The 26,502-nt window shown below is 36.4% G+C and overlaps 1 protein-coding gene across 2 annotated transcripts in view; it reads right to left on the minus strand.

Annotated features, from left to right (window-relative positions):
• The window catches only part of LOC109109439 (E3 ubiquitin-protein ligase MARCHF4-like), a 45,377-nt gene that overhangs the window by 10,828 nt on the left and 8,047 nt on the right, over positions 1-26,502 (minus strand). For both annotated transcript variants that reach the window (XM_042716368.1, XM_042716367.1), the window contains 2 exons: positions 4,145-4,300; positions 1,574-1,766 (listed from right to left, as the gene is read on the minus strand). In XM_042716368.1, coding sequence (XP_042572302.1) covers positions 1,574-1,766; positions 4,145-4,300 — 349 coding nt within the window. The remainder of the gene's footprint in view (positions 1-1,573; positions 1,767-4,144; positions 4,301-26,502) is intronic.

The raw sequence follows: 26,502 nt of genomic DNA on the forward strand, positions 1-26,502 counted from the left end.
CAGATTTCTGTTTTTCTCCCACATAGTTTTTATCTTTGTTGTTCTCTAATACTTCAGGAAAAGCATTAGTGAACTATTTTTTGATAAGTGATGCTCTAGTTTTTGCTGCGGCATTCACAACCTCCCATCTTCCCTGAAAGTGGTTTTGTTACAGCAATCCAACTCTAAGCTGTTCAGCTGATGCTTAATTGAAACACAATTTTATCATTTAATTAGGAGCATATTTCCTCTGAGAGACAAAAAGACAGAGACAATGTGTGTGCGTGTGTTATTTACTGCCTCAATTGTATCCAGATCGTGAGGGAGCAGTGTGTTTTCTCTTATAGCGATCACTCCTTAAGCTGGCCTCATTAGACTCCCTCTCATTGTCTTGCCTTTCCTCCAGAGATCAAACTCAGCATATCCTTGCCTTTAATGCTTTGGACCAGTGACAACATATTACATACCACGGAAAGTCCTAAATATTTGGTCTGTCCATTTCCAAATTACATATCACAATCATTATATCTTTCTCAGAAATGTTTGAACTGCAAACAAGGTGAATTTCAATCAAAAATGCATCCTACTCCCTCTGAAGGGCAAAGCACTTGAAATGAGGGGCCATTACTATCATATGTATCAACCTTCATTTTAAATGGAAATATTAATGTATCACTTTCAGCTGTTAAGATTGTTGTGGAAAATACATCTTTGCATCAAATTTTGGGTCTGTGCAACTCTAATTCTTCTGAAAGTCTATGGGTGCATGAGAATAATTGAGCATTTTAAAATGCATGGTTAAATCATGTAAATTGAAGGCATGATTGTCTGTAAACTCTAATAGCCTTATTAAGAGCCCTTTGTGAAGTAATTCACTTGGAGGCTTGTTCCAAACGAGAGTGAGCAAGTAATGAAAGTACCATTTAGAACAGAGAGCAACAATGGGATACTGGAAGTAAAAAATCCATTATTTTCTCAGTAGAGAAATAGATTTTTCTACATAAAGCTTTCAAGACAGGCAGATCAATATATGGTTTATGCATCTGTTAAGCCCTCACTTATAAGTATTGTTTTAGTTTCATAAAAACATAATTCCAGGCTAATAAATTCTAAAGAAAGAAATCTGACATTTAGAGAACTACAATGAACAAATCAGTTGCTGCTTAATATTTCTGTGGGAGCTGTGACAGCCAGTGTATTGTGACCATTTTGAATCGGAAGTGGCTTTGAATCACATCTATGCAGGAATCAATTTCAAATTTTCAGTCTTTCACTTGCTAGGCATTTTATTCAGTAGATACTGTACATAAAAAGCTGGATATTAAGTGAAATGAAGCAGTTACTCATGGCTCCCTGTGGCTTGCCTGAAAAATACAATCCTCTCAGTTCTGCTTGTACATTCTTCTGTGTTTTAAAAGGAAAGTGGGCTTGTAATTCAACATGTCTTGTTCACTTTCAGCTGGTTCCAACATATGTCGGTTGCCAGGGAGGCCACCATGTACTCAAAGGTTTTTTTTTCTTCCTTCAGACATTGTCTGACACTCTCAGACCGGTAAACAAGCAAACATAAAAAACACAGCATTGGATGACCTACCGATGCACACCAGGTCCATGAAGCCGTACATGGCGTAACAGATCTGGAAGAGCAGGTCCTGCCGTTGCCATTTGGCCGATGGGCTGAGAGAGGACCAGACCAGCCAGGAGATACTGGCTATCAGGAACAGGGAACCCAGAACAGCTGCAGCTATCTGTACTTTCTCTATCACCGTCAAAGAGATGGCCTGCCACTGGAGACACAAAAATGTGAACTAACAGACAGTACAGTACCAGCACCACATTTCAGCACACATGAAAAAAAAACAAGAAGACACTGCTAAACATTTCTACATTAAACAAGTAATATAAGTGACTTATCAGTCAGAATTATAGAGAATGATAATATAAAAAGTTGCACTATGGCTCAAAAGTTTGGGCTCAGTAATTTTTTTTAAATGAATACTTCAGCAAGTATGCATTAAATTGATCAAAAGTGACAGTAAAGACAATAGGTGCATTTCCATTACAGAATTGTGCTAAACTAGGGTGATATTTTATAAATGTCGATAAAAAAGTATTGCGAAATGACGGCGTTTCCATTAACCAATGTTACGTGACTAAAACGAGACTTTTGCCTCTCGTGATAAGTCATGGCAATGGGTTTTGGTGGGATTTTGATGCATTTTGGCTATATTTATTCAAAGGAGGCATATGCCCGTATCTTTACAGAAGCAGCAGAGAGAGCCGCTTCAGAAATGTGCATGGTGTGGCTGGAATAAACACAAGCATTGACTAGAATGGCCGCAATCAGCGGTGATACATATTTTTTCATATATACTACATGTCATGTAGACATTCTTCTAGCTGTCACTGGATCTTGGTATAGAATGACAGATCTAATCATAGGCAAATCAAACAGAGAAAAGCACAACTAAACAAATCTGTGAGTAATTTGTAATTATATGTTTCAACCACAGATGGCAATATAGAGACCAAAGTTCTGTGGTGCACCTTTAAAATAACTAAAACAAAGAAAAAATAGCTTATTTATCATCTGAAGGTCAGATCAAAAGAAAATAAAAAAGACAGAAAGTAAAATCAGTGAGAGCAGAAGCTTTGAACCCAGAGAAGCATATAAACTACTTGAGCTCACACAGTATGAAAAGAATAAGATAAACACACCACTACTGCTCTGAGTATTGTGGTGGTACAATGGCACAGTGATCGGATGGCTATATTCATGGTTCTGAATGACTACCATATTCATATCTCATACATGGTAACCCAAGATGCACTACATGGCCAAAGTCAAGCATACAGTCATGTAATATCCGAAAAATGGGAGATACTATTTTCTTTCCCAACATAACAGTGCTCTCTGCACAAAGCAGGATCCATGAGGAAAAGATTTCCTGACTCTAGTATAGAAGAACTTGGCTGGACTTCACAAAACGCCAACCTGAAATTCACTGAACACCTTTGGGATGACTGTGAGCCAGGCCCCATCATATAAAATCAGTGCCTGACCTCACTGATGCTCTGGTGTCTGAACGAGAGCAATGTTCCCTGCAGCCGCGTTCCACTGCCTAGCCTTGCCAGAAGAGTGGAAGAGAGGACTGATGGCTTATTAATGTCCCTGCTTTTGAAATGAATTGCATGGTTTGCTCAATAAACACATGTGGGTGTCATGTTCAGGTGTCCACACACTTTTGGCCATGCAGTGTACTTCAAAGAATACCAATAATGGACAGAAATGAAACCAACGCTATCACACGACCAATTCGTATGTATTTTACGAGGTGGCTAATTCGTACGACCTCACTCGTACGATTTTGTACCATTTGTCTAGACCCCAGTGACAGGTAGGTTTAGGGGCGGGGTTAGGTGTAGGTCATTCATACAAATTCATACGAATTGTGCAACTTGTAAAATACGTACAATTTAGCACAAATTATATGAATTTGTACGAGTGGGATTGTACAAATTCTTACGAATTAGCCACCTCGTGAAATATGTATGAATTGCTGTGAGATCGCGCTGAATGAAACGTAAACTGTTCCAGTTTCTAATAGGGTTAAAAAAAACTGACTTCATGTGACAATATAATCAATATATGGACATTTAATGTATACACACAGTATTTCACACCTGCGTATGGGTACCTCCAATTTTTTTTTTAAGTAAATAATTTGAGACCTCCTCTGAGACCTTATAACAATGTCTGATTGGGGAACAAATAATTCTTTAGAGCCAATTTTCAATTAACTGATTCTTAAATCACATGTAATGATTCATTGATTCATCAATTCGACTGCAGCAGTTCACAACTCACTGATTCAGTGATCCGGACTGATCAAGTCTCAAATCACTGAATTGGTCTTGTCTGACTCAAAATGAGCCAACCAGGAGTAATATGATCCTCAGAGCTCAAGTATTCAGACTTGTAAAAATTATCAATAATGTCAGACCAAGCTCTAACCTATTTAAACTCTATCCTATCTGTGTAACTGGTGCAATAGACCCCTATAGTAAGACAATCAGGGATATGAAATAAAATAATAAATAATAAGGAACTCATAGATCAGTGCTTTTACTTTTAACACATAAGCCCAGGCAGGCAGTGAGTTACCTGTAGTGGGTTCTTGGTGCTGATGGCGATGACCTGGTATTTGTAGTAGCAGAGTTCACAGCTCCAGGATCCTCTTTCACTAATCCACTTAATAAGACAGGGCTCATGAGTGCAGCGAACAGAACCACTACAGCGACACGGGCTTAGCAGCTCTCCCTGCAAGACACAACACATGCTTACATTAGCAGAAGCTAATCTCCCCCGAAATGATCCCGAAACCACTGTACATAAACACCCAGCTCAATGATAAATAAGATAAGATACAAAACATTCCTTACAATCTGAATAAATGTGAGTGTATGAATACTTGTTTCCAGTATGAGATTAAAACAAAACGTTGATTGCGACTTTTAATGTCAAAATTTTGACCTTTTTCTTGCAATTTTGTAAAAAAGGTCAAAATGGCGAGATATAAACGTGCAATTCTGAGAAAAAATTCAGAATTCTAAGATATAAACTCAGAATTCAGACTTTTTCTTACAGTATTAACCTTTTTTTCTCTAAATTCTGAATTAACATATTGCAGTTTAGAAAATTTTAATTTCATGCTCACTTAAAGATATGGAAGCTTGTTTCCACCACAGAAAAAAAAAATAAAAAAGGGAATTTTGACTTTTCATCTCACAGTTCTTTTTCTTCTCAAAATTCTCAAAATTGCATGTTTATATCTCATAGTTCTTATTTCATGTCTTGCGTTTCTGACTTTTTGTCTTTTTGTGAGAAAAAGGTTATAAGCAATTTTATTTCAATTAAAGATTCAAAATCTTTAAGTGAGGATGAAATTAAAAATTTCTAAATGTTTGCTATTGATCTTGTGCATATGATTTGTGCATATGTTTCCTTTAGTTTCTTTCTTTTCTGACCCTCTTGGAATTTCTCCATTTACTGACCTTGTAATTTTTAATGGTGACATATGCAGGACTCCAATCATTTCATTTTCTTAAACCCCGCCCCTGCAAACTTACGCTCATCTCAAAATCCAACCAACCAATGTACAGAACCAAATCCCCACCCTTTTTCAATAATCCATTATACTCTGTCGTAAATCACAGTGTGGAAGAAATAAAGTTCACCTTACAGATTTTGATCACCTTAAAGATTTTCATCACATTTACAAAATAAAGTATTTTTAAAGGAAATTCACACCACTGGGAGTTAAAAAAAAGTTCACCTTACAGATTTTGATTGTTTTTAAGTTTGTCAATTCGCTGAGCTGGCCAACAGAAAGCTGCTTGGCTTGAAAGTGATTTCTGTGTGAGTTGTGCTTTATACGGCTACACTACTGAAAAATCACAGTGGACTTTCTTTAATCGCTATTTAAAAATGTATTTAAAATATTTATTAAGGTAAGTTTTTTATTTTTATTTTATTTTACAAATATATTGAATTATAAATTCATAAATATTAAATTTTTGGAGAGTCTTACCAGGTGACATTTCACAACCTAAGCTAACCTTGCTTTGTCACAACACAAAAGGTCAAATTGTCTGATATTTCCTGGCAAGTTTTTTCAAATAATAAGCAGTGAAGCAGTTCCAACATCATTATTATGGCAGGACAGTGTTGTATCAGCCTAACAATATTCCCCACCAAAAATATTAAAATTCATTTTAATTGAGACTTCAAAAACATGCTCATCATAGAAGAGGTATATTCAAGCCATTTTATGTATGAATTGCATTATTAATGTATTTTTATACAAATTAATAGATCCAGTCCAAAACATGAGCATCACATCATTGACCCATCCATTAGTTGTACAAATTATTAATGAGGACCACTTAAGAGTTACTTGGGACAAACCCCAGTGACCTTCACAAAAACTGTACCCATGGGGCATTCATTTGGGAAAGATGGTTTAACAGTGTTGCACATCTTGTTAAAAAACTGTGACCAGTTTGACTTCAATAGATAATAAAAACTCCAGATTCTCCTTTTCAGCAGCAAAGGGACATAATTTGATTGATTACTGCTTTGCGGTTCATGTGAATCATGCATAAACCAACCCACTGTCTCAAAATCACACATCTTACTGCAGGCTTAAACATTTCAAGTGCTGCATGTCAAAACATCCTCACAGAAGCCTCACAGCAGTATTTACGATGTTTCACAACAGCACACGTTTCAAACGTGCCTCTAGTGAGATTTGTGTGGGTGACAAATAGTTGCCTAATCCAGCGTGTTTATTTTGAGCTCATTAAACCAGTGTGAAGTATATCTATACATCCGTCCAGTACTATTTACACTAGAGCGAACATTAATCAGACACAAACCAGACACAATGACGGCATCTATCATTTGGTCTTAAACACACATACACATACACACACCATAATGAGAGATGATCAGATAAAAGCATCTGTTTGGTCCCTGGCAACAGTGTGTTGTGACTTGCTCACTGATTGGAGCTGCGTCAAACTGATCCCTATGGCACTGATAGAAATGACCTTCCTGTGCTGATCAGATTTGCTGCACCATCTTTTTTAGATTGCTTCAGTTTATCACCTATATAAGGGGTACTGAATTTCCATCAGCATAAAGTATGAATTATTTACCCACAGCGTTCTCAGAAGGAGATACTTAGGGAGAGATCAGGATGGCAACTCAAATTCCCTTCAAGTTAAGCATTGTAAGAAAACGCAGATCACTACTTTGCCCTGGAGCTCTGAGGAGCGGTGCTAATGAGCATAGTTTCCAGCAGTCGGCTTGATGTCCCTCACTGAACTGACACACTCATTTAGCTCTACATGCACAGGGTTATGTCCAACTCTTTACCATGAGGCTCATTGACAAACTGCTGAAAACACAGTCCCGATCTTGCTCACATTCAAGCAGCTCCAGGTACAAACTGCTGCAGTTTACAGTTTTACTCTTATTGACACAAATCAAGTCTAAGTGAGAAAGTAAATCTTATATTTTTTTGTCTGTTCCTTTATAAGTGTATTGTATGGTTTTTGAACATGTCAAATATAGTGTAAAAGTTAAATAATTTGATATTTTAATGCATAGCTTTTCTAAGTGAGCATGGCACTAGTAATTACAATGCTAAGGTCATGGGTTCAACTTCCATATACTAATAAATTAATAAAATAAAAAAGTGAGTGACGTGACATACAGCCAAGTATGGTGACCCATACTCAGAATTCGTGCTCTGCATTTAACCCATCCAAAGTGCACACACACAGCAGTGAACACACACACACACACCATGAACACACACCCAGAGCAGTTGGTAGCCTGCGGTGCCCGGGGAGCAGTTGGGGTTCAGTGCCTTGCTCAAGGACACCTCAGTCGTGGTATTGCCAGCCCGAGACTCGAACCCACAACCTTAGGGTTAGGAGATAAACTCTCTAACCATTTGGCCACGACTTCCCCAATGTAGCTTGAATTCCCTGTAAGTGACTATAAGTAAGGGCCGTTTTACTAAACAGGGCAAAGTAGCGCGATAGTGCAATTCCAAAATAGCGCCATTGGGCTTGGAAATTTTTGTGGGTAATTTACTGACAATATGCAAATTAAAGAACACAGATGAAAGAACTGGTTTCAGGAAACATCTAATTTCCATAATGACCACAATCTACCAAGCACTGCGTGAATTAACGTAAGGATATATTCGGATTCGGATAATGTGTTCTTCTGGCATTCCAAATAAATTAATACTGTACGTGTGGAAAAAATTCCTTTCCTTCTACCACACGCTCTCTGTTCACTGCGGTACCTCCTCCTAGCAACATTTCAAGTGCAAAATCATTTAAGACATGCTTTTTTTGGGCATTAAATAATAGTGCAAATACCTTTAATTTGAGGAGCGCAAATGTTAGTAAATTGCATTGCGTGATTCATTTTAATACTCTCCTCCCATAAGTTTTGCATCTGAAAGGGAAACTTCTGCAAATGCATATTCAATAAGGTCAGGTGTAAAAATAACTATCCATGCCTTTTCAGCACTAATTCTTCACTGCGTGTCTTTGGTAACTCCTAGCTGTACTATTTTAATGCCATAAGACAGTTTGCGCTGGCTGTTAGTAAATCTGCCCTTAAGGATGAATTTTGGATTTGTAATTAAATTTAAGATCTAGGTAGGGATACATGACCCCACCTCTGTGTGTGTATGTGTTTCACTTCGCATTCTCATTTTAAAAGCTGCGCTCTCCGGAGGTCGCATTACTTGGCTGCATACGTCATCAAAGCTGCCTCATTTGAGAAAAGTAACAATTATATTCCAAAGTAAGAAAGAAATTATAAAAATTTACATGTCACAAGGAATAACATTCAGTTTTATAATGGTTAGTTTTCTGAAATGAGACATCCTCAATGACATATGCAGCCAACAGATGCGACCTCTGGAGGGTGCAGCCTTCAAAAGAGACAGCTATTATTTTCAAGAAAACAAAACTCTTGTAAGGTGCAGAAACACCTAGTAGAAAGTCGATCATTTTTATGTCTCTCCAATTGATTTCGATGATATTGCTGTGCTGCTCAATACATCAGAGAACTCAGCGGTGAGTTCAACAGCATGCTGAGGTCATCAATTAGCAATCTGTGGTCCAGATCCAGACTGGAGTGAGTGTGTTCAAGACTTGTCTGGCAACAGTCCAGATACACTAGTTTTCTCAAATACATTTAGGCCTACATATTTGATTGAATCTCATTGCCTGTATATGCAAATGATTAAGCTGTAGACAAATACTCAGACAAAAATGGGATGAGACAGCAGTTTGCCAGCTCCTGTGGACAAGGACAAAGTGTCATTCAAAAGAAAATGATGATGAGAACTTAACCATCAAAGAAGAATGAACACAAGAATGTGCTTTTATTGTCCCTGATCAAAGAGTGAAACGTGTCTCATTTGCTCTCATTTGTTCAATTAATTTCTTGTTAAGTAATAATATGTGTGTTTGTAGGAAACAAATCCATCATTTTGTGGAGGAATGTTATTATGGATTATGGACTGGTATTTTGGTCAGCAGCAAGGGTTTGAAGTTAAAATCATCTTAATGATGGATTTGTTTCTTACAAACATGAAGCTTTTTTACTTCCCAATATGTTAATTGATGGAGTGGAGTCATGTGGATTACTTGTGAATTACTGTGATGTTTTTATCAGCTGTATGTTTTATCATCTAGCGGCACCCGTTCACCGCAACAGATCAATTGGTGAGCAAGTGATGTAATGATAAATTTCCATGAAGAAACAAACTCATCTACATCTTGGATGGCCTAAGGGTGAGAACATTTTCAGCCAATTTTCATTTTTGAGTGAACTATTCCTTTAACAAGTTACAATGCAAGAGTTAGAATGGAATTATTCATCAGAAAATGTTTGTTCCCATGCAAGTTTTCTGGTCCCTGCAAGAAACCTGTTGAAGAGCCTGGTGTCTAAGGTCATAACAGTATTTCTGCAGACCTCTTTATAAAAACCAGACTGTTTTCCAGTCTAGACTTGGGCCAGACTATTCAAGGCTGGTGTAAATGTAAAGAGGACCTGTTCAGAACATTTATCTTTGTGTTCTCCCAGATTGACCTTTATCACGGTTTCAAAGTGCATTTTAAAGTCCATTTAGGTAGTTACAGAAACAAAAGGGAACATAGTTTTCCGTACTTTCAGAGCTTTGAATAAGCTTGCATTTATAAAATAAATAAATAAATAAAATATTGATTAGTTGAATAGAGTTTTATATTTTCTCGCTATTTAATTATTTTGGTGCCCTTGCAGCCCGATTGCTCACAACCCATGATGGTTTTGGTCAGTGGATCTTGTTTCAGGACCCAGATATAACATTGACAAATGCTGATACTCTTGTGACTTTTGTGAATTTTAGAGTTTGACAAAATCGCATGCTCTTTTGACATCAACATGTAAAGCACCCCCCTCTCCCCTCCAGTTAATGAAACTATTTATCCATCCATCATCATATCAACCTTACATTTCATTTTATTCCTTTCCCATTCCTATTGCTTTTTTGTTTTTTTTTACTGCTGTCTGCATCAGAACAGACCTACAACACATTTCTGGGTTGCAACACACTAGTGCTCATCCACTGGTTTCAGGTTATCATTCATGAATATTTCTGCATAATAGTTGATTTATTTACTCCCTCTGACAACTGATGCAAATTTGAAATGCTCATCTATTCTTAATCTCCTGTACAGGCACATAATGGCTCATAACACACACATGCATGCCCACACATGCTCACACATTCACTCACACATCACTTCCCTGCTCACACTGTAACACCTACTGCAATTCAGTGTGGCAAATGATCCAGGTATAATTTGAAAAGAAAACTACAGAAAGCAGAACTACTGGCAAACTACCCACATTTAATCTCACTGTACCATGCCAGTATGTAGTTTTATCAGCGTATCAGAAAAAATTATTTCTCACAATTCAAGATCAGAATCATTAAATATTAGTGAGGTCAATATATTATCATTCATTTATTTAATATTAATAGCTGATGTGAAATATCTAGTGTGTGGCCTAAAGGAAGTCCATGTAAAATTTGAGTAAAATGTATAAATTTTCAATAGTTTGTTTTGGCTTTAGTAAAATGACAATATAAATTAAATCTGTAACACTTTACAATAAGGATTAATTTGTTATAATTAGTTAACATTAACAAAGAATGAACAATACTTCTAAAGCTTTTATTAATCTTAGTTATGGTAATCTTAACATTTAATAATACATTTTTAAGATTAACAGTTGTCTCTGTTAGCATTAATTAATGCACTGTGAACAAACTTGAATATAAACATTTTGTAAATTTGAATATATTTACTCATTGTTAGTTCATGTGTAGTGAATTTGCTTTTGCCAACCTAGGGAGACGAAATAGTGTAGTGATGGGTACCCACATAACCAATGACGTTATGATTTTTTGGATCACGTGTCACTTAAGGTGTGGTTATGAGTACATCACATAAGAAAGATTGGTGGGATCTCTTACTTGTAGAACCTCTTTCTGTATCATCAACACAAGTTTAATAAAATAGATTTTATTAAAGGGGTCATATGATGCTTTTTTTTAAAGATCATTATTTTGTGTATTTGGAGTAACAGAATATGTTGACATGCTTTGGTGTTAAAAAATCACATTATTTTTCAAATACTGTACATTATTATAGGTCCTCTATGCCCCGCCTTTGTCAAACGCGTCAACAAAGTCCCTCTTTCTGACAAGTGCAGTCTGCTCTGATTGGCCAACTGACCCAGTGCATTGTGATTGGCCGAACAACGCAAGCACTCGTTGGAAATGTAACGCCCCCTTTCCCTAATCGAAAGCTTAATTTTTCAAAATAAAGACAATTAATAATGTACTTAGTTTACCATTAGTTCAAGCCCAAAAGGGGAACAGAGTCGCGTGACAGACACAGTGATGAATCTCGTATGTGATTGCAGTACACAAGCCACGGACGGTTAAGACAGCTGACTCCACTGTGTGACCCTGTCTCTCTCTCTCTCTTACACACACATTCAAAAACAAACACACAAAACACACACACACGCACAAACACACACACACACACACACACACACACACACACGTGCAAAACTCTGCATTTGAACAGTCAATAGCAAATACTTAAACTAATAAGTCTTGTCGCAGCAAAGTCAGAATGACCGCCTCTCCTAGGTTCACAAAACGGTTGTCCATAAAATGCATTGCTGTTCTGTTATAAGTAATCTTAAAGATTCCTGAATGCATCTACTGGAAGGCCAAATAAAGTGCTTTTGCTTTCGCCTAGATACACACAGAATCTCCCTGACATGAATGTGGTTACTGAAACCATGCCTTCTTTCTTTGTGTGAACATTTGCGGCATTACGCAAATATTTCCACATAGTGACGTAGAGATGTGGGTGCGTGTTTGAATGAGCCATTTTAGGGGAGCGTGGCAGAGTCTTAACTTTTATAAAGAATATCTCTTTGTATTTGAGACTTTAGTCTTTGCAACTTTACAGATCTTCTTCGTGCACCAAGAGCTACACTAAGGCTAACACTCCAAAGAGAAAGGAAAAACTGAAATCACATCATATGACCCCTTTAACAAAAGATAGACAAGAGTAATCAACAACTACTAAAAAGAATGCCATGAATGAAAAAGGAATAAAATGCATAAGATGCATAAAATGCAAGTGAGTTGGGTGTTACTACTTCAGAACTATGTTATCTGGAAAGATAAACTGTTGCTACTCTGAAACAAATAAGGTGAAGAACGTTATTATGCATCAAACAAATATGTGAAAGATTATTTGTTATCAACTGCAATCAGCTATATAACATCTAATGTAAATTAGGAAAAATCATATACTGATAATACACAACAATGCCAAGGTCTTTGGAAGAGGTTTGGAGAAGTGATAGTTACAATGCAGTGGGAAAAGGAGCAGGAATCCCATTCAACAATCTTGAACTCAAAGCAATGTTGGTTGCAGATGTGGCCCTGGAGTAGGTGCAGAAGGTTCTTGCCTGGAACACGCAAGCAAAAGTACCTTGAAGTGAAGGTTTGCTCCCTGGAGCTAAACCTTGTTGCAATTGTCTGTGTGTTTTCTCCCTCTCTGGGCTAGAGATTCAGAACTTGGTCAATCCACTATGTCTCTCTAGGATGGAGACTCAGAATGTGCAGCATCTGTTGTTGTCTCGCTGGACAAAGACTATAAACGTAGATTATCTCTTTCTTCGCAGACTGGAGGCTCAGAACATGGCTGCATCTGTTGCTGCCTTACAAGTTGTGGGCCAAAGGCTCCAAACGGGTATCTGTTACAGTCTCTCTGGATGAAAGACTCAGAACTTGTTGATCTGTTAGTGTCTCTTCTTTTGCAGGACTCAGACTCAGAAGGAATTTATAGGATGCTGTCTCCCCATAACAGGACTCAGACTCAGAACATGAATGATATGTTTCTATCTCCTACCACGCAGGCCGGAAACTCAGAACTTGCTCTATTAAAGTCCTTTCCCTGACAGGACTCATACTCAGAATGGAGGTAGATCTGCTATTGTCTCACCCATGTGGTGCTCAGACTCTGAACAGTTGTGGCTGTTACAGTCTCACCTTCGTAGGCCGGAGACTCAGAACAAGGAATGTCTTTTAGGAAGGTACCTTTATCTCTTTCTGATGAGGAGGAGATTGCAGTCTGGTGCTTCTCCATTTCCATGCTGTGATTGGCTGTTTCCATCGGAGTGGGTGGGTGGGGGTGATGGTGTTGCGGACTATGCAAATAAGTTTCTCTTGTGGAACTTATATGCAGAGTCCAAACACACATTTAGAAAAGTGTCACGGAAGTTTTACCAGTGCCAAACCACAACCAGAATACATTTGCCAATGTTACGAACACATTAAGTCCAAACATGATGTAAAAAGACTGAACTGTTATGTATGCATTCATTTGTCCATTAACAGCTGAGTTTGTGTAAGATGTTGCACGACAAGTCGCTGTCCCTGAGAATACTTATTTCTCTGAATAAATGTTAAAATGTTACCATTAAATACATTCTTTAATTTTTAAACAACATGTCATCTTATCATTACGTTTTTTGTTATAAATGAATTTTAAAATATAGCTGCCTTTACATTTTACAAATGACAAAATTGCTGAAATAAACATTGCAGCAACATACTAAGGTGTGCAATTAGTTTTCAGGAAATGCACAGTCAACGTAGTAGCAGGCAGGTTCTGACCGCCGTACAGTTCCACATCAATTCGCCAAATGATTTCAGTTATTTCAAAGGTCCTTATAACCTTAAAACTGCAAAAGATCCAAAACCCACAAAGGCATTGACCAAGCCAACAATAGGATAAAAATGACTAGGGCTGCAAAACGATTAATCACAATTAATCGCATTCAAAATAAAAGTTTATGTTTACATACTGTATATGTGTGTGTACTGTGTATATTTATTATAAATACACATACATACATGTATATATCAAGGAAAAATCTATTAGATTTATATATAAAATATTTGTTATATATAATATAAATTAAATATAAATATATGTGTGTCTTTATATACATAATAAATATACACATTACACACAAATTTAGTAGGCTATGTAATCGTTTTGCAGCCCTAAAAATGACAAACTATTTCCATGTTTTTCCCCATAAATTTATGTTTTGTTTTTAATGGAAAGCAGACACACATGTAAACACCCAGACAGAAACTTATCAGCACTGCCCTGCAACTTTGTCAATAAAATAGTTTTTCAGCTGAAAAGCTCCATGACATTTCTCACTAGCAAAGTGGTAACGTCACTGTTCTTGAAGAAGTTAAACTATTAGTAGAGATGCTGTTTCTGAACACTATTGAGAAACACACACTCAGGTAATTCACAGACGCAAGAGTGTTTATTGGACAAAAACCTGACAAATGAAATACATCATCGGAACAGTGTCTTGAGGTGTGGTAACCATAGTATAACCACAGTATACGTTTTTTGTACATAAGTGACAAATGTAACATTTAATCGACCAAGCGGATATATGAAAATCTCAAAATAGTTATATGTAACGTATATCTGTCTATCACTTCTCTGCATTAACATCAAGATTCAAGATTAAATCAGAAACATTTATTCTCTAGAATAAAAGAGTAGAGTGTTTCCACATCCTCTCCTTGTCAAGGTTCCACCTCTCACCTCCTCTCTGTCAGCCTTTGCTATCTCTGACACACTGGCAATGTGTGAACATTTAAACCCCAGCTTCTGTAATGTGTTTCTATCCGTCCTGACAGTCTAGGCACTCTGAGCTATTGCTGCTACTGTCATTCATTTCCGTATGTGTTTTGAAGCTGTTTATACTTCCATCAAATAATGATACAGGCCTGGTATGATAGGGTGATATCTCACACGCTCATTACAGCTGTCTACCTTCATGAAGAAGAGTCAAGTTTCTCGCTATGCTGAAGCACATATGTAGCATACTTGAAGGAAGGGGTTAATAAGAGTGTGATATGCTTTGGGGTTTTTATTTAGCCAGCATCATCTGAGTGATCATTCACAGACATGGACACAACCAGTGTTGAAGAGTAATTAGTTACATGTAACAGCATTATGCAATTTAATGACACAATAAATTAACTGTAATCAGTTACTGAGAAAAAAGGGTAATTACAGTAAATTACAGTTACTTATGAAAATGTTAACGATTACAAAGGGGGTTATATCTGAATATTTTCACACACACATACAGATTTAATTGATTTCTTTCCCAAATTTCATTCACTGCATTGAGACACCAATGTTTCAAGAGTTTAGGACACAGAATATGCTTATTTGATAACTGATTTATTTCCTATTAGGTTTATGTGCTTTATTTTCTAAACTTAACTGTTTTTTCCAAGGCACTGTTAGATGCCAGTACTTCCCGCCATATCTGTGCAAAGATTTGATTTAAAAAACAGTATCATAGCTATTAAACTATTTCTTGTTATATAAATAATCTGTATTTGATCTCAAATTAAAAATAGGTGTTAAAGTTTGATTTTAGTCTGATGCTTTAAAATGTAATTTTTATAATCTAAACTGATGAAGGATTTTGAAAGTCATAATCAGTGCTACTGTAAAGTTAGCCCTGCCTGGCTAAAATGTTTGAAAATGATTAACAGTTGAAAACGTGTTAGAATTGAGAAAAGTAATCAAAAAGTAATCAAACGTTATCAGTTACTTTAATAAAGTAATTGAAATAGGTACACTACTTATTACATTTGAAATAGGGTAATTTATAATCTGTAACCTATTATATTTCCAGAGTAACCTTCCCAACACAGGTCACAACTAGAGTATTGCTAAATGTAAAGTGTATCTTTATTTCTTTTCTAGATCTACTTGGGGATTCTCTTCCTGGCTACTGCCACCTATTGGAAACCCATTTCAGCTGTAGGAATACTACAAATATAAATTAATTAATTAATAAATTATACATAAATTGATTAGTCAGTATATTCTATATTTCCCCACATGTTCACATATTAGGAATATGTCGTATGCATCCAAAGAACACTTTTTTAAATGTACAGTAGTCATCAGACTACATACTGTGGTCTGTAACACTGCTGATGTTGTTGCTGAACTTACTGTGTGTGGGTGTATGTTTGTGTCATTCCAGGAAAAGATGACCATTTCTGACTATAAACCTCTGATGCATTCTACTAAACACAAGCTTTGCTATTAAGTTCTTAAACATATTTATTATAAATGAACTATTTATGACAAATGAATAACTTCGCATGGTGTAAATTTTATACATATTTTACAATTATATGCATTTTTTTAATTACTGGCTTTTTTGCCTTGTTATATAGGACAGTGGAGAAATGGGGGGGGGACTTGATCTTTGTTCCCCATGAGCACCACAGCTCCTTATGAGTGCCCTACACCCGTGCTTCAACCATATATGCATCTTTACAAGTCTGTATAGCTAGCCATAGAGATTCTGCTTAAATTAATATTCTGGGTGCAGTTGACAGCATTTGTAGCACATTACTTACCACAACAAATCATTTTATTGATTTATTTTTTTACGCAAAAATCGAGGTTACAGAGAATCACTTATAATGGATGGGTCAATTTTGGGAGGATTTAAAAGCATAAATGTGAAGTTTGTAATTTTATAAAAATTCTTCTGCTAAACATTGTCATTGTAGATAAATACTGGCTGTAGAAACCATATAGCTAGTTCATGCATTCATGACCTCTAGACTGGACTATTGTAATGCACTGCTAGGTGGTTGTCCTGATCTGTATCGTAAAAAGCGCTATACAAATAAACTTGAATTGAATTGAATTGAATATAAAAGATTACTAAAATCAAATTAACATGCATACTGTTTATGTCTTGTGATTCTCCTTTAAAACAGTAAGGTGTTTTTTTTACATTTATTGATTGACCTCATTTACATATTAACTGCTTCACTGTAACACAAAGTTTTACTTTTTGTGAAGGAAAAAAGGTACATATTAATTTTGTGATAATCAACATAATGAAACATGTATTCATTCAGTGAAACCTGGAATAATAATTGAAAATGTATTAAAAAGAAACTCATGGCCAAATCTTTGCTATGATAAAATACTAGCCAGACTTACACTATCATTCAAACATTTGGGGTCAGTAATTTTTTTGTTTTGTTTTTGAAACAAGTCTCTTCTGCACTACAAGAGAACAGTAATATTGTGAAATATTATTAAAATTAAAAATAAGTGTGTTCTACATGAATATACATTGAAAAATGTAATATATTCCTGTGATGCAAAGCTCAATTTTCAGCATCATTACTCAAGTCTTCAGTGTCACATGACCATTCAGAAATCATTCTAATATCCTGATTTGCTACTCAAGTAACATTTCTTAGTATTATCAATGATGAAAACTGTTTCATATACTGTGAAATATATCATAAGGATTCTTTAAATAGAAAGTTCAACATTACATATATTTACTGTCACTTTAGATCCGTTTAATGTGTCCTCGCTGAATAAAAGTATTAATTACAAAAATAAAAAACATTTGAATATTACTGTTTCAAACATCCTAAACATGAAAAGATATGTTATGTGCAAAAGTCAAAGTCCATGAATAAAAAGGATTTCTAAAGTTTACATAAACCAGTTTTAATGAGAACACACCTCTAGGTTGTAAGTATGCATTCACATTCATGCAACAAATTGTTTTACAGTGGAAAAACAGCTGGATTTTGCTTAAAAAGCCACACTCTTCTGGTTATTGGCCCACTTATCCAACCACTGCTATGCTTATACTGTATGTGTATTGTGTGTTCTGTGTCAAGGCCATTTTCACTGCTGGCTCTGTCACTTCCTCTCTCTTTGAGAGGATTAGATTTTCTTACGAGACTCCAGGTTGACAAACACAGTATGAATGTGTGTGTAATTTCATTCGTCATGAACAAACTTCTGAACAAACTGAACAAAATTAACATGATTACCATGTTAGGCCTTAATCTCAGCACTAGTCTCTGCTCTAAACAGATTACATTAGCTTTGGGTAAATCTGTGTCTTTGATGCAGTTTAGTTACACAGTTATGAAACCTGTATCAAACGCAGACGCTGCTATTCAGATTCACTCGACTGATTCGTCAGTGATCAAATATCCATACTGCAGAGCATTAAAAACTGAATGTGGCTAATTCCCAGCATAAAGTCCAACTGATTTCATTTGACATTATTATAATGAATCTAATCCGAGGACGTGGAGATTTTGGAATTGAATGTACATTCATTTTGTCAAGTAAATTCAGATTCACTTGATTTGTTCTACAGTAATTATACAAAACCTTGGATGGTTTGGGGTTGTAATAATACGTTGTGCAGCAGAGATGTGTGATGGGAGATCAGAAGAGGCCACTTTATCTAATTGTGGTATTAAAGCAGAACTATCAATACAATCTGAATGGCTGATCCTTTATACACAACCCCTAACAGCCTTCAGTGGTGAGCGCAGCCTCAATTTATTGCGCTGGATGTTAGGTCATCATTACACAGCAGCTGATTCATGGAAGCAGAAAGAAACAAGCACTCGGTAAGAACCGAGCATGGTGTTTTATAATGAGAAGGATGCACTACATATCCACGACTTTGTGAGTTAAAGAGAGGCACGAAGGGACAGAAAATAAGGAGAGAAACAGGAAAAGAGACAGCAAGCCTAGGTCAGTGTGAGAAGGAGAGAAATGAAAGAGAGAATCTTTGTAAACAGCCCTGAGCAGTGATAAAATAAATCATATATCCTGTCATTAGCATACTTGAAGGGTAGGAAGGTTTTTTTTTTTTGCATTGGACTGTGTGTAATGTGCTTTCTAAAAGTGTACTGCAATGCAAATTTTAAGTGATTCTTTTTAGCCTAGATCTTTTTCTATTAAATACACACACACACACACACACACACACACACACACACACACACACACACACACACACACACACACCCTGCTAAGGATGCAGTGTTGGTAGTTGGTAAAAGTGGCTGCAGTCAAGGATGGACTGGGACTAAAAAACAGCCTGAGATGTTTACCGGTACAGAACAACCCCCAGTAGAAACTGTTTGCATATAATACAAATGTGCCTTTCGTTTTACAGTGTCCTCCAAAAGTTTATAAACTCCCAAGGTAAAGTAGGATTTTGTAAATTATGACTGTAGGGAGTGAAATTAAAGGTTAAAATTAATGTTCTATAACTTTAAATAAGATCTAGAGATAATATCGCGAGAACAGATTAGGATTGTGGGAGAGAATGGTCTGTGCGGAGTTGTGAGAGGTAGAGAGAGAGAGAGATGATGTACACTGTGTAATCGGATGTGGCTAATTCCTGATGTTCACCTCTTCATGTTTAATAAATCAAGTGTTATGATCTGCAGTGCTCCCCTTCGGTGTCCTTCTTGCAACAAAGCCAAGAACCCATGAGCCAGCAAGCGGTAAGAACTGTAAAGTGTAAAGAAACTACGCACATTACATAACTAAGCATTGATAAGGAACACAAACTATAAAAAATATTCAACACTAAAAATTATGAATTCTGAATACAGAACATAACTATTTATAAACAGACTATAAACTGTATGTTGTGTGGCCTACCGTACCAACTCTAAGTAAACAACAGTTAATTCAAGTCATCAAACTTGATTGGATTGACAGTGTATTTAAAAGTTGCTCAACAGATTAATTCAAAACCACCAATAATTAATTCAGGAACAAATCAAGTACAGCAACTGTTAAAATCATTCAAAAACACTGATTCGATCAGGAATGAATCATCTATCTTATTTTAAGAGCAAATCATTGAATCATTCACTCAGTCAAGTCATTCAGAAACACTGATTCATTCATGCAGAATGCACAAAGATGCTGAATGGTAATTCTGCTGTGGTTTTTAAACTAGTTTTACTGGGAGAGCATAAGAAGCCCGCATGTGAGAGAAAAAAAGAAATTTGTTCCCATGACTTATTCATTTGTGGCCCAGTTTTATTGACTCTGTCCCTCATTTTAGTAATACTGTCATTATTGGAACAAATTCTTATTTCATGGCCAAAATATCTTGTTTCCCCTCACATCATGTGCAGAGAGCCATATAAATAAACAAAGTAACTGGCAATATTCTGTGTAAATGAAAAGTTTCTTCATCAACTTCTTGTTTATTATATAACTGTTGTTACTGCATGTTTGTGATTGCCTATGGTCATGTAATAATTATAGAACCTCAGATACTTTGATCTTCTGAGATGGACAATACACACATAGTGTATTCAAATACAGACATCTGTTTCCACATCTCACAGAGAAGATGTGAGTGAATTTCCTTCTCATCCATCCACTTTCTTTACTCACTCTTCCCCCTCTCCCCTCATTTCCATCTAAACACAGGACACTACAGAGATCACCGAAACCACTATTCTTAATCAAAGTTTATAACAATGCAGCTGTTCATGGTTGATGTTGTTTGAAAGGTCTCTGTGTGTCTGGTAAAGAGGTCTCATTCTCTTTACAATAGGACAGACAGCCATAAAAAGGTAATACAGTGCCTTTCATGCAAATTACCTTCTGTCCCAAAAGGTGTTAATTCGCCTTAATCAATACAAATTCAAATTGTTAGTTCTTGTCTCCATTTTAGAGGATGTGTGGCTTGATCTGAGGTTACTTAAGGAAATGTGGCAGGAGGATCGGGCGATTCTGTAGCCAGAAGCCCGTAGCGTGGTGTGTCTCAACACTCGTATCTTTCTAAAGTCAGGTATGCATTTCTTACTTTTAGATTTATCTTTGAGATTTGTGTTGATTTGATATTCTGAATTGACTAAGTAATTGGCATAATACATATTTACCTGACTGATAATAAATTGTTACATTTGAATTTATTCTGTCTTACTCTGAGATTATTGACTGTAATTAATTATGTTAAGTCTATAACACTGCAAATCTGTGCTCAGGTTAGTAACAGACTAAAACGACTTAGCTCTGGCTAACACATTGGCTCTAGTTATGTATACTTAGACTGTAGAGGCTATTGGGTTTTTCTGTTTAGAACAACAGTGTGTTGTTGACCAACCTAAATTCAAGTCAGCCTCAACTTCTGATTACTGTAACATTATTCTAACCAAGTGTACATGAGAAATCAAGGCATGATTATATAAAGTTATATAAAGAAGAAGTTAAGTTGGTCAATTTGGTTCTATAGTCTTGCCTTAATAAAGTATCTATGGATCTCTGGTGACTAATAAAATATTCTAGAATGAGCTAAGTATTGTACGAGCCATCCAGAATATTAGTCAAATGCCTCTGTCTAATGACCAAGCCTGACGAGTTTGTGAATATAAGATCTGTACACGGCCAGTACGAGATTCAAATTGTTATAGGAATAAGATTAATGAGATTCAATACGATTAAAGAGCGAAAGAGAATAATCAAATGTCTGAATAATAATAATAATTATAATAAGTAGAAATGAACAAACAACGATTGGCATTTCAGCTTTAAATTTCAGTTCATAATAAAATGGAGTCAGATTTAAAATTAAACCTAAATTGAATAACTTTGTGCGCTGAAAAGACTGAACAAGCAAAGAACCTTCAGCCATCACTGGATACCTTCCTTGGGCCAAATGCGTGATCTCCCAGCTCAGGCGAGTACCATCTTTTCAGTGGAATATTGGGATTTGCAACAACCAAGAGGTTTGATCTTCTTCTTTTCAGCTATGTTTATAAGTCAATTCTTTTTTGTTTTTTAGAAGTGTTGAGGGAAAGTCAGACACATCCCATATAGACACATTTTTAGAATGGGTCAGTATACCCATTGTTTTAGACCGGAGACCGAAACCCGGTGGGGCTTGTGAATTAGGCAAAACCACATTGCTTATCAGGGACATGATAGCGGCAGCATAGATCAGAAAAGACATTGTTTGCTATAAATTTTAAGATCTCCTTGTTTGCCTAAGCAACAAGAGATGAAACTTAAAATTGGAATACCATCATCCAAATTACTTTCTGGTACTCAACAGAGTCGTAAATTAGAACCTAAAGTTTTAATCTGCAAGCTACTTTATTTGTTTTGTCTTACTCATTGTAACAAATGAGAAATATTTTAATGATAATGAAGAAACATAATATAAATTTGGAATTTCTAATCAATTGGAAAACTTGGATAAATGGATGTCAATTTCACTTAATGCATTTGAATATGAATAGCAAGTTGGGCAAAACAGAGTGATGTCATCACAACAGATAAAAAGAGCTATAAAAAGCTTCATTTAGTACAGAATTATATCTCAGCTCTTGATGCCTACTGCCACAAAGCAGTGTAAACATGACAGCAAAGAAATAATACGGATAAACATTATGTTCAGACAGCCATAAATCGGAGAAATAAGAAGTGAAACTATACGTTTTAAGATGGTTTTAAGTCATGTAGGGATGAGAGGTCACGGATGTGTTTGAGAATAGAATTCCAGGCCACGTTCACACAGCAGCAGAATACGGTTGTCAGGCTTGTTTTTGAGTCCTTAAAGGGGTCATATGATGCTGCTAAAAAAACATTAATTTTTGTATTTGGTGTAATGAAATGTGTTTATGTGGTTTTAAGGTTAAAAAAACACAATATTTTCCACATACTGTACATTATTGTTTCTCTTCTATGCCCTGCCTTTCTGAAATGCATCGTTTTTTACAAAGCTCATCCGTCTGAAAAGCGAGATGTGCTCTGATTGGCCAGCTCTCTAGTACTTTGTGACTAGCCGAATGCCTCAAGCCTGAGATGGAAATGTTACTCCTCTTGCCATACTATGATGCGTGCCCCAGTCAGAACACCAGCGCTACAAGACAAAACTAATAACACCAATTACAAACAAGCCAATTGTTGCATCCAGTGGGGACATAATTACGGATTATAATGACTTATACTGTGTTTTTACGCATTGTGTTGCATCATGCTGCATAAACATAAAACCATGTCTGCATTTGTGATCGGAGAAACGACAAACAACAAACGCTACTTACACTGCTCAAAACTCACGTTTGAAACATCAGTGGCAAATCCTTTACATAAACGTACCTACAAACTGTGAGTCAGAACAGCCGGCATTGTAGTCTACTCTCCCATGATCAGGAAACAGACCTCCATAAAATGTGCTGGACACATCTGAATATTTGGGTTGGACTGTTCTGGAACAGTGTTGTAAATACAACTTAACCATTGATTTTTAGTTGTGTCCTCTTTTGGAAGGCCAAACAAAGTATTTTCGCTTTCACAACGAAACAGCGTCTCCACAACATGGAGCCGGCGGCAAGAGCGAGAATCAAAGGTTACGCCTTCTTTCTTTGCGTGAACATTTGGGCGGCATTATGCAAATCTTCCCACCTCATGACTGTTACGTTCCACGTATGTTTTGTGTATATTGTGTCTTTTCTTTCGCTCTCCGGCCCTTTTTGTGTTGTTGCTCCGCTTCTAGGTCGTGACTGGCTGATGTGACTGCCAATCATCATTATGACGTCATAGTGTCCTGCCAATCTGCTGATGTGCCAGCTTTATTCGAGGACCCGAGCTGATTGTGTGGGTGTGTACCATGCCAGCATACCTCGTGCTCCAACACGATCTGCTGATGCTACATGTATCTTGTTTTAGGGGGTCTTATTTTGTGTTGTGGGGTTTGCTCTATTTATAGATTTGTTTCTTAGCCATTGACCTGTATTGAATTCTTAGTAAAAGATATCGCGGATGTCGGTTTCAGAGTTCCAGCCTGATTATGTGTCAAGTTCAAAGTTAAAAATGCATGTTGGTGTATCCAGCTATTTAGTTGTATTTCTGTGATGATTCGAATACTTAGTCGGTCGTTGTTATAATACTGTTAGTTTTTTTGTTTTATTTATGTTAGTTTGTACTCTGTTAAATTAGGATTGCGAGTTTTACGCCACTCTTGTAATTTTGTTTGTAGTTTATGAGAGGTTTAGTTCGGGCATCGCATACACTGAAGATTACAGTTTTATTTTCATATTTCTTTATTTTTGTACTTAGTTTAGAAGTTAGTTATAAGAATTGTTTTGTTTTAGTTTATTTGGGTGACACTCCTGTTTTTGTTTTCTTTTCTATCGTTAGACTTTGTTAAACTTAAACCACATGTATTTTCTTCTGAGACATTCAGTAAAGTCTTTCTGAAATACATTTTAGTATCATTTTTGATCCACACCACATCCAGTAACGCTTGTACCAATTAAATGTTACGGCATCATCCCTATTTAACATCAAGCTCATAACAGTGACGTAGACATGTGGGGGTGTGTTAGAACGAGCCGTTTTAGGAGGGCGTGGACGAGTCTTAACTTTTATAAAGAATGGGTTTGAGACTTTGGTCTTTGCAACTTTACAGATCTTCTTTATGCACCAAGCGCTCGTAACACCCCAAAGAGAAAGGAAAACTTGAAATCTCATCATATGACACCTTTAATACGGTTACGTTCACACACAGTTCAGTAATTTATGGGAATGACAACCACATTCTGTAACCAAACTCATACCTGTAAATTTTCAGGACTCAACCGCATTCTCGGAACACATGCACTGTGTGAACGGAATTGGACTGGACAACTTGTTTTCTGTCAAGTCATACAGTGCGAGAGGGTGCCGCTCTGCCACACAAATGCATGTCTACCGTGTGTTACATGTTTTCATGTGTGTTTTCGGTAACTTACAGTGATGGAGAAATTAGCTGCGTGTCATCTGAACATTTTAAATCCTGTCAGTTTTCCACCAGAGCCGCTCCCATCAGTTTTGTATTCTGCGTGCGATTCAAATGCTCCACTCTCCAACCAAATATAAAAGCTGCTGTCGATTAATGAAGATTTGATGAAAGGAATGCGGCTTGATTGGACTCTTGTCATGTCAAAAAGTGATAACACTTTCAGTTTTATGCACATCGCCATCTTCTTTGGTCACTTTAGTTATGGTTACTAATAAGGAATACGGGCTTGACTTCCATTGCAGGTTCATACAGACAGTATTTTAAACACAACTGTAAGCTGCTGTGTGAACGGAACATTTTGATGTAAAGAAAATGCCGTTGTCAATCCCAGAAGCTGACTATGTGAATGTATCCCCAGAGGAATCAGGTCAGAGAAACAGGAATCAGAGAAACAATATGTTTTAAGATGGTTTAAAATCATGTAGGGATGAGAGGTCATGTATGTGTTTGGGAATAGTGTTCCAGAATGTAGGGATGTAAAATGCCTGTCCACCAAATGATGTTAATATCTAAGTGTGTGAACTGGGGAGTAAGTATGAATGAGATAACAGGGTTTCAGAATGTAAGGACAGAGATTAAAAAAAAAAGGCTGTCCACTAAACGAGGCTAGTTTGTGCTGTAGAGGTCTTTAAGATTTTGAAGTTGGCCAAATAGTATACCACAGCTTACATATCAACAAGATAGTCACGGTACTTTCATCTAGTCTTTAAATAGACTAAATGAACTAAGGCCTTTGAAATATAAAAGCAATGATTTTGCATTGCACCAGCCCTGAGCTTGCCCAGCTCCTCAACACCTTTTTATATTCAAATGAATTAACAACGTGAATGCAACTTAGACCTTATTGCAGATGGAAAATTTCTCACATGAGTAGTGATTTGACCATGTACTCCAAATGTGCTTGCAGTCATTGGATGTTAAGAACTACAGAGTCTCTCATTGGCTTTAAGCCTGACCTGTTGTTATACATCCAATATACATGTGTGCTGTGACTACAGGGCGAAATCACAAGAAGGCCTTGTCCAAAATGAACACATTGACAACCCTGTTATTCCAAAGACTCTGCAGAGACCAGAAATAATATTATTTTAATTTATACTATTTTAATTTAATATAATTGTATTATACATCAAATTATAATGTACATTATATTATAATCACCAAGCATGGCATTACATGAAGAAAGGTGATAACCCTTATCATTAACGTTCATTGATAGACTACCCAGTACCAAAAGGGAGGAGGTGTAGGTGTGTTTTCATTTCAATAGTGTGGCACAAGTGATAGCGAACCAGTTCATCCTTTGCTGGGGTGCACCAACTAAAAAAAAAATCTAATCAGAAAAAAAAGACTGCATTAAAAAAAAAAACAAACAAAAAAAAATCAATGAATTATTCAACTTATCTTGGTCCTTAAAAAAAAATTGGTCCTTAACAAAAAACATTGATGTGGAAGTATTTTGAGCCAGATCTCACCTCATGCTCACATTCTCAGGCTGGCTCCCCGTTACAGCAACAGGACCAAATTTACATCACAATTGTAAAATTTCCTTTCCTTTTTTTAGAGCATGACTGTATTTACACATAGCCTAAGTTAAAAGTAGCCACATAACACCA

Source organism: Cyprinus carpio, chromosome B1, assembly GCF_018340385.1.
Source record: "Cyprinus carpio isolate SPL01 chromosome B1, ASM1834038v1, whole genome shotgun sequence".
Lineage (NCBI taxonomy): Eukaryota > Metazoa > Chordata > Actinopteri > Cypriniformes > Cyprinidae > Cyprinus > Cyprinus carpio.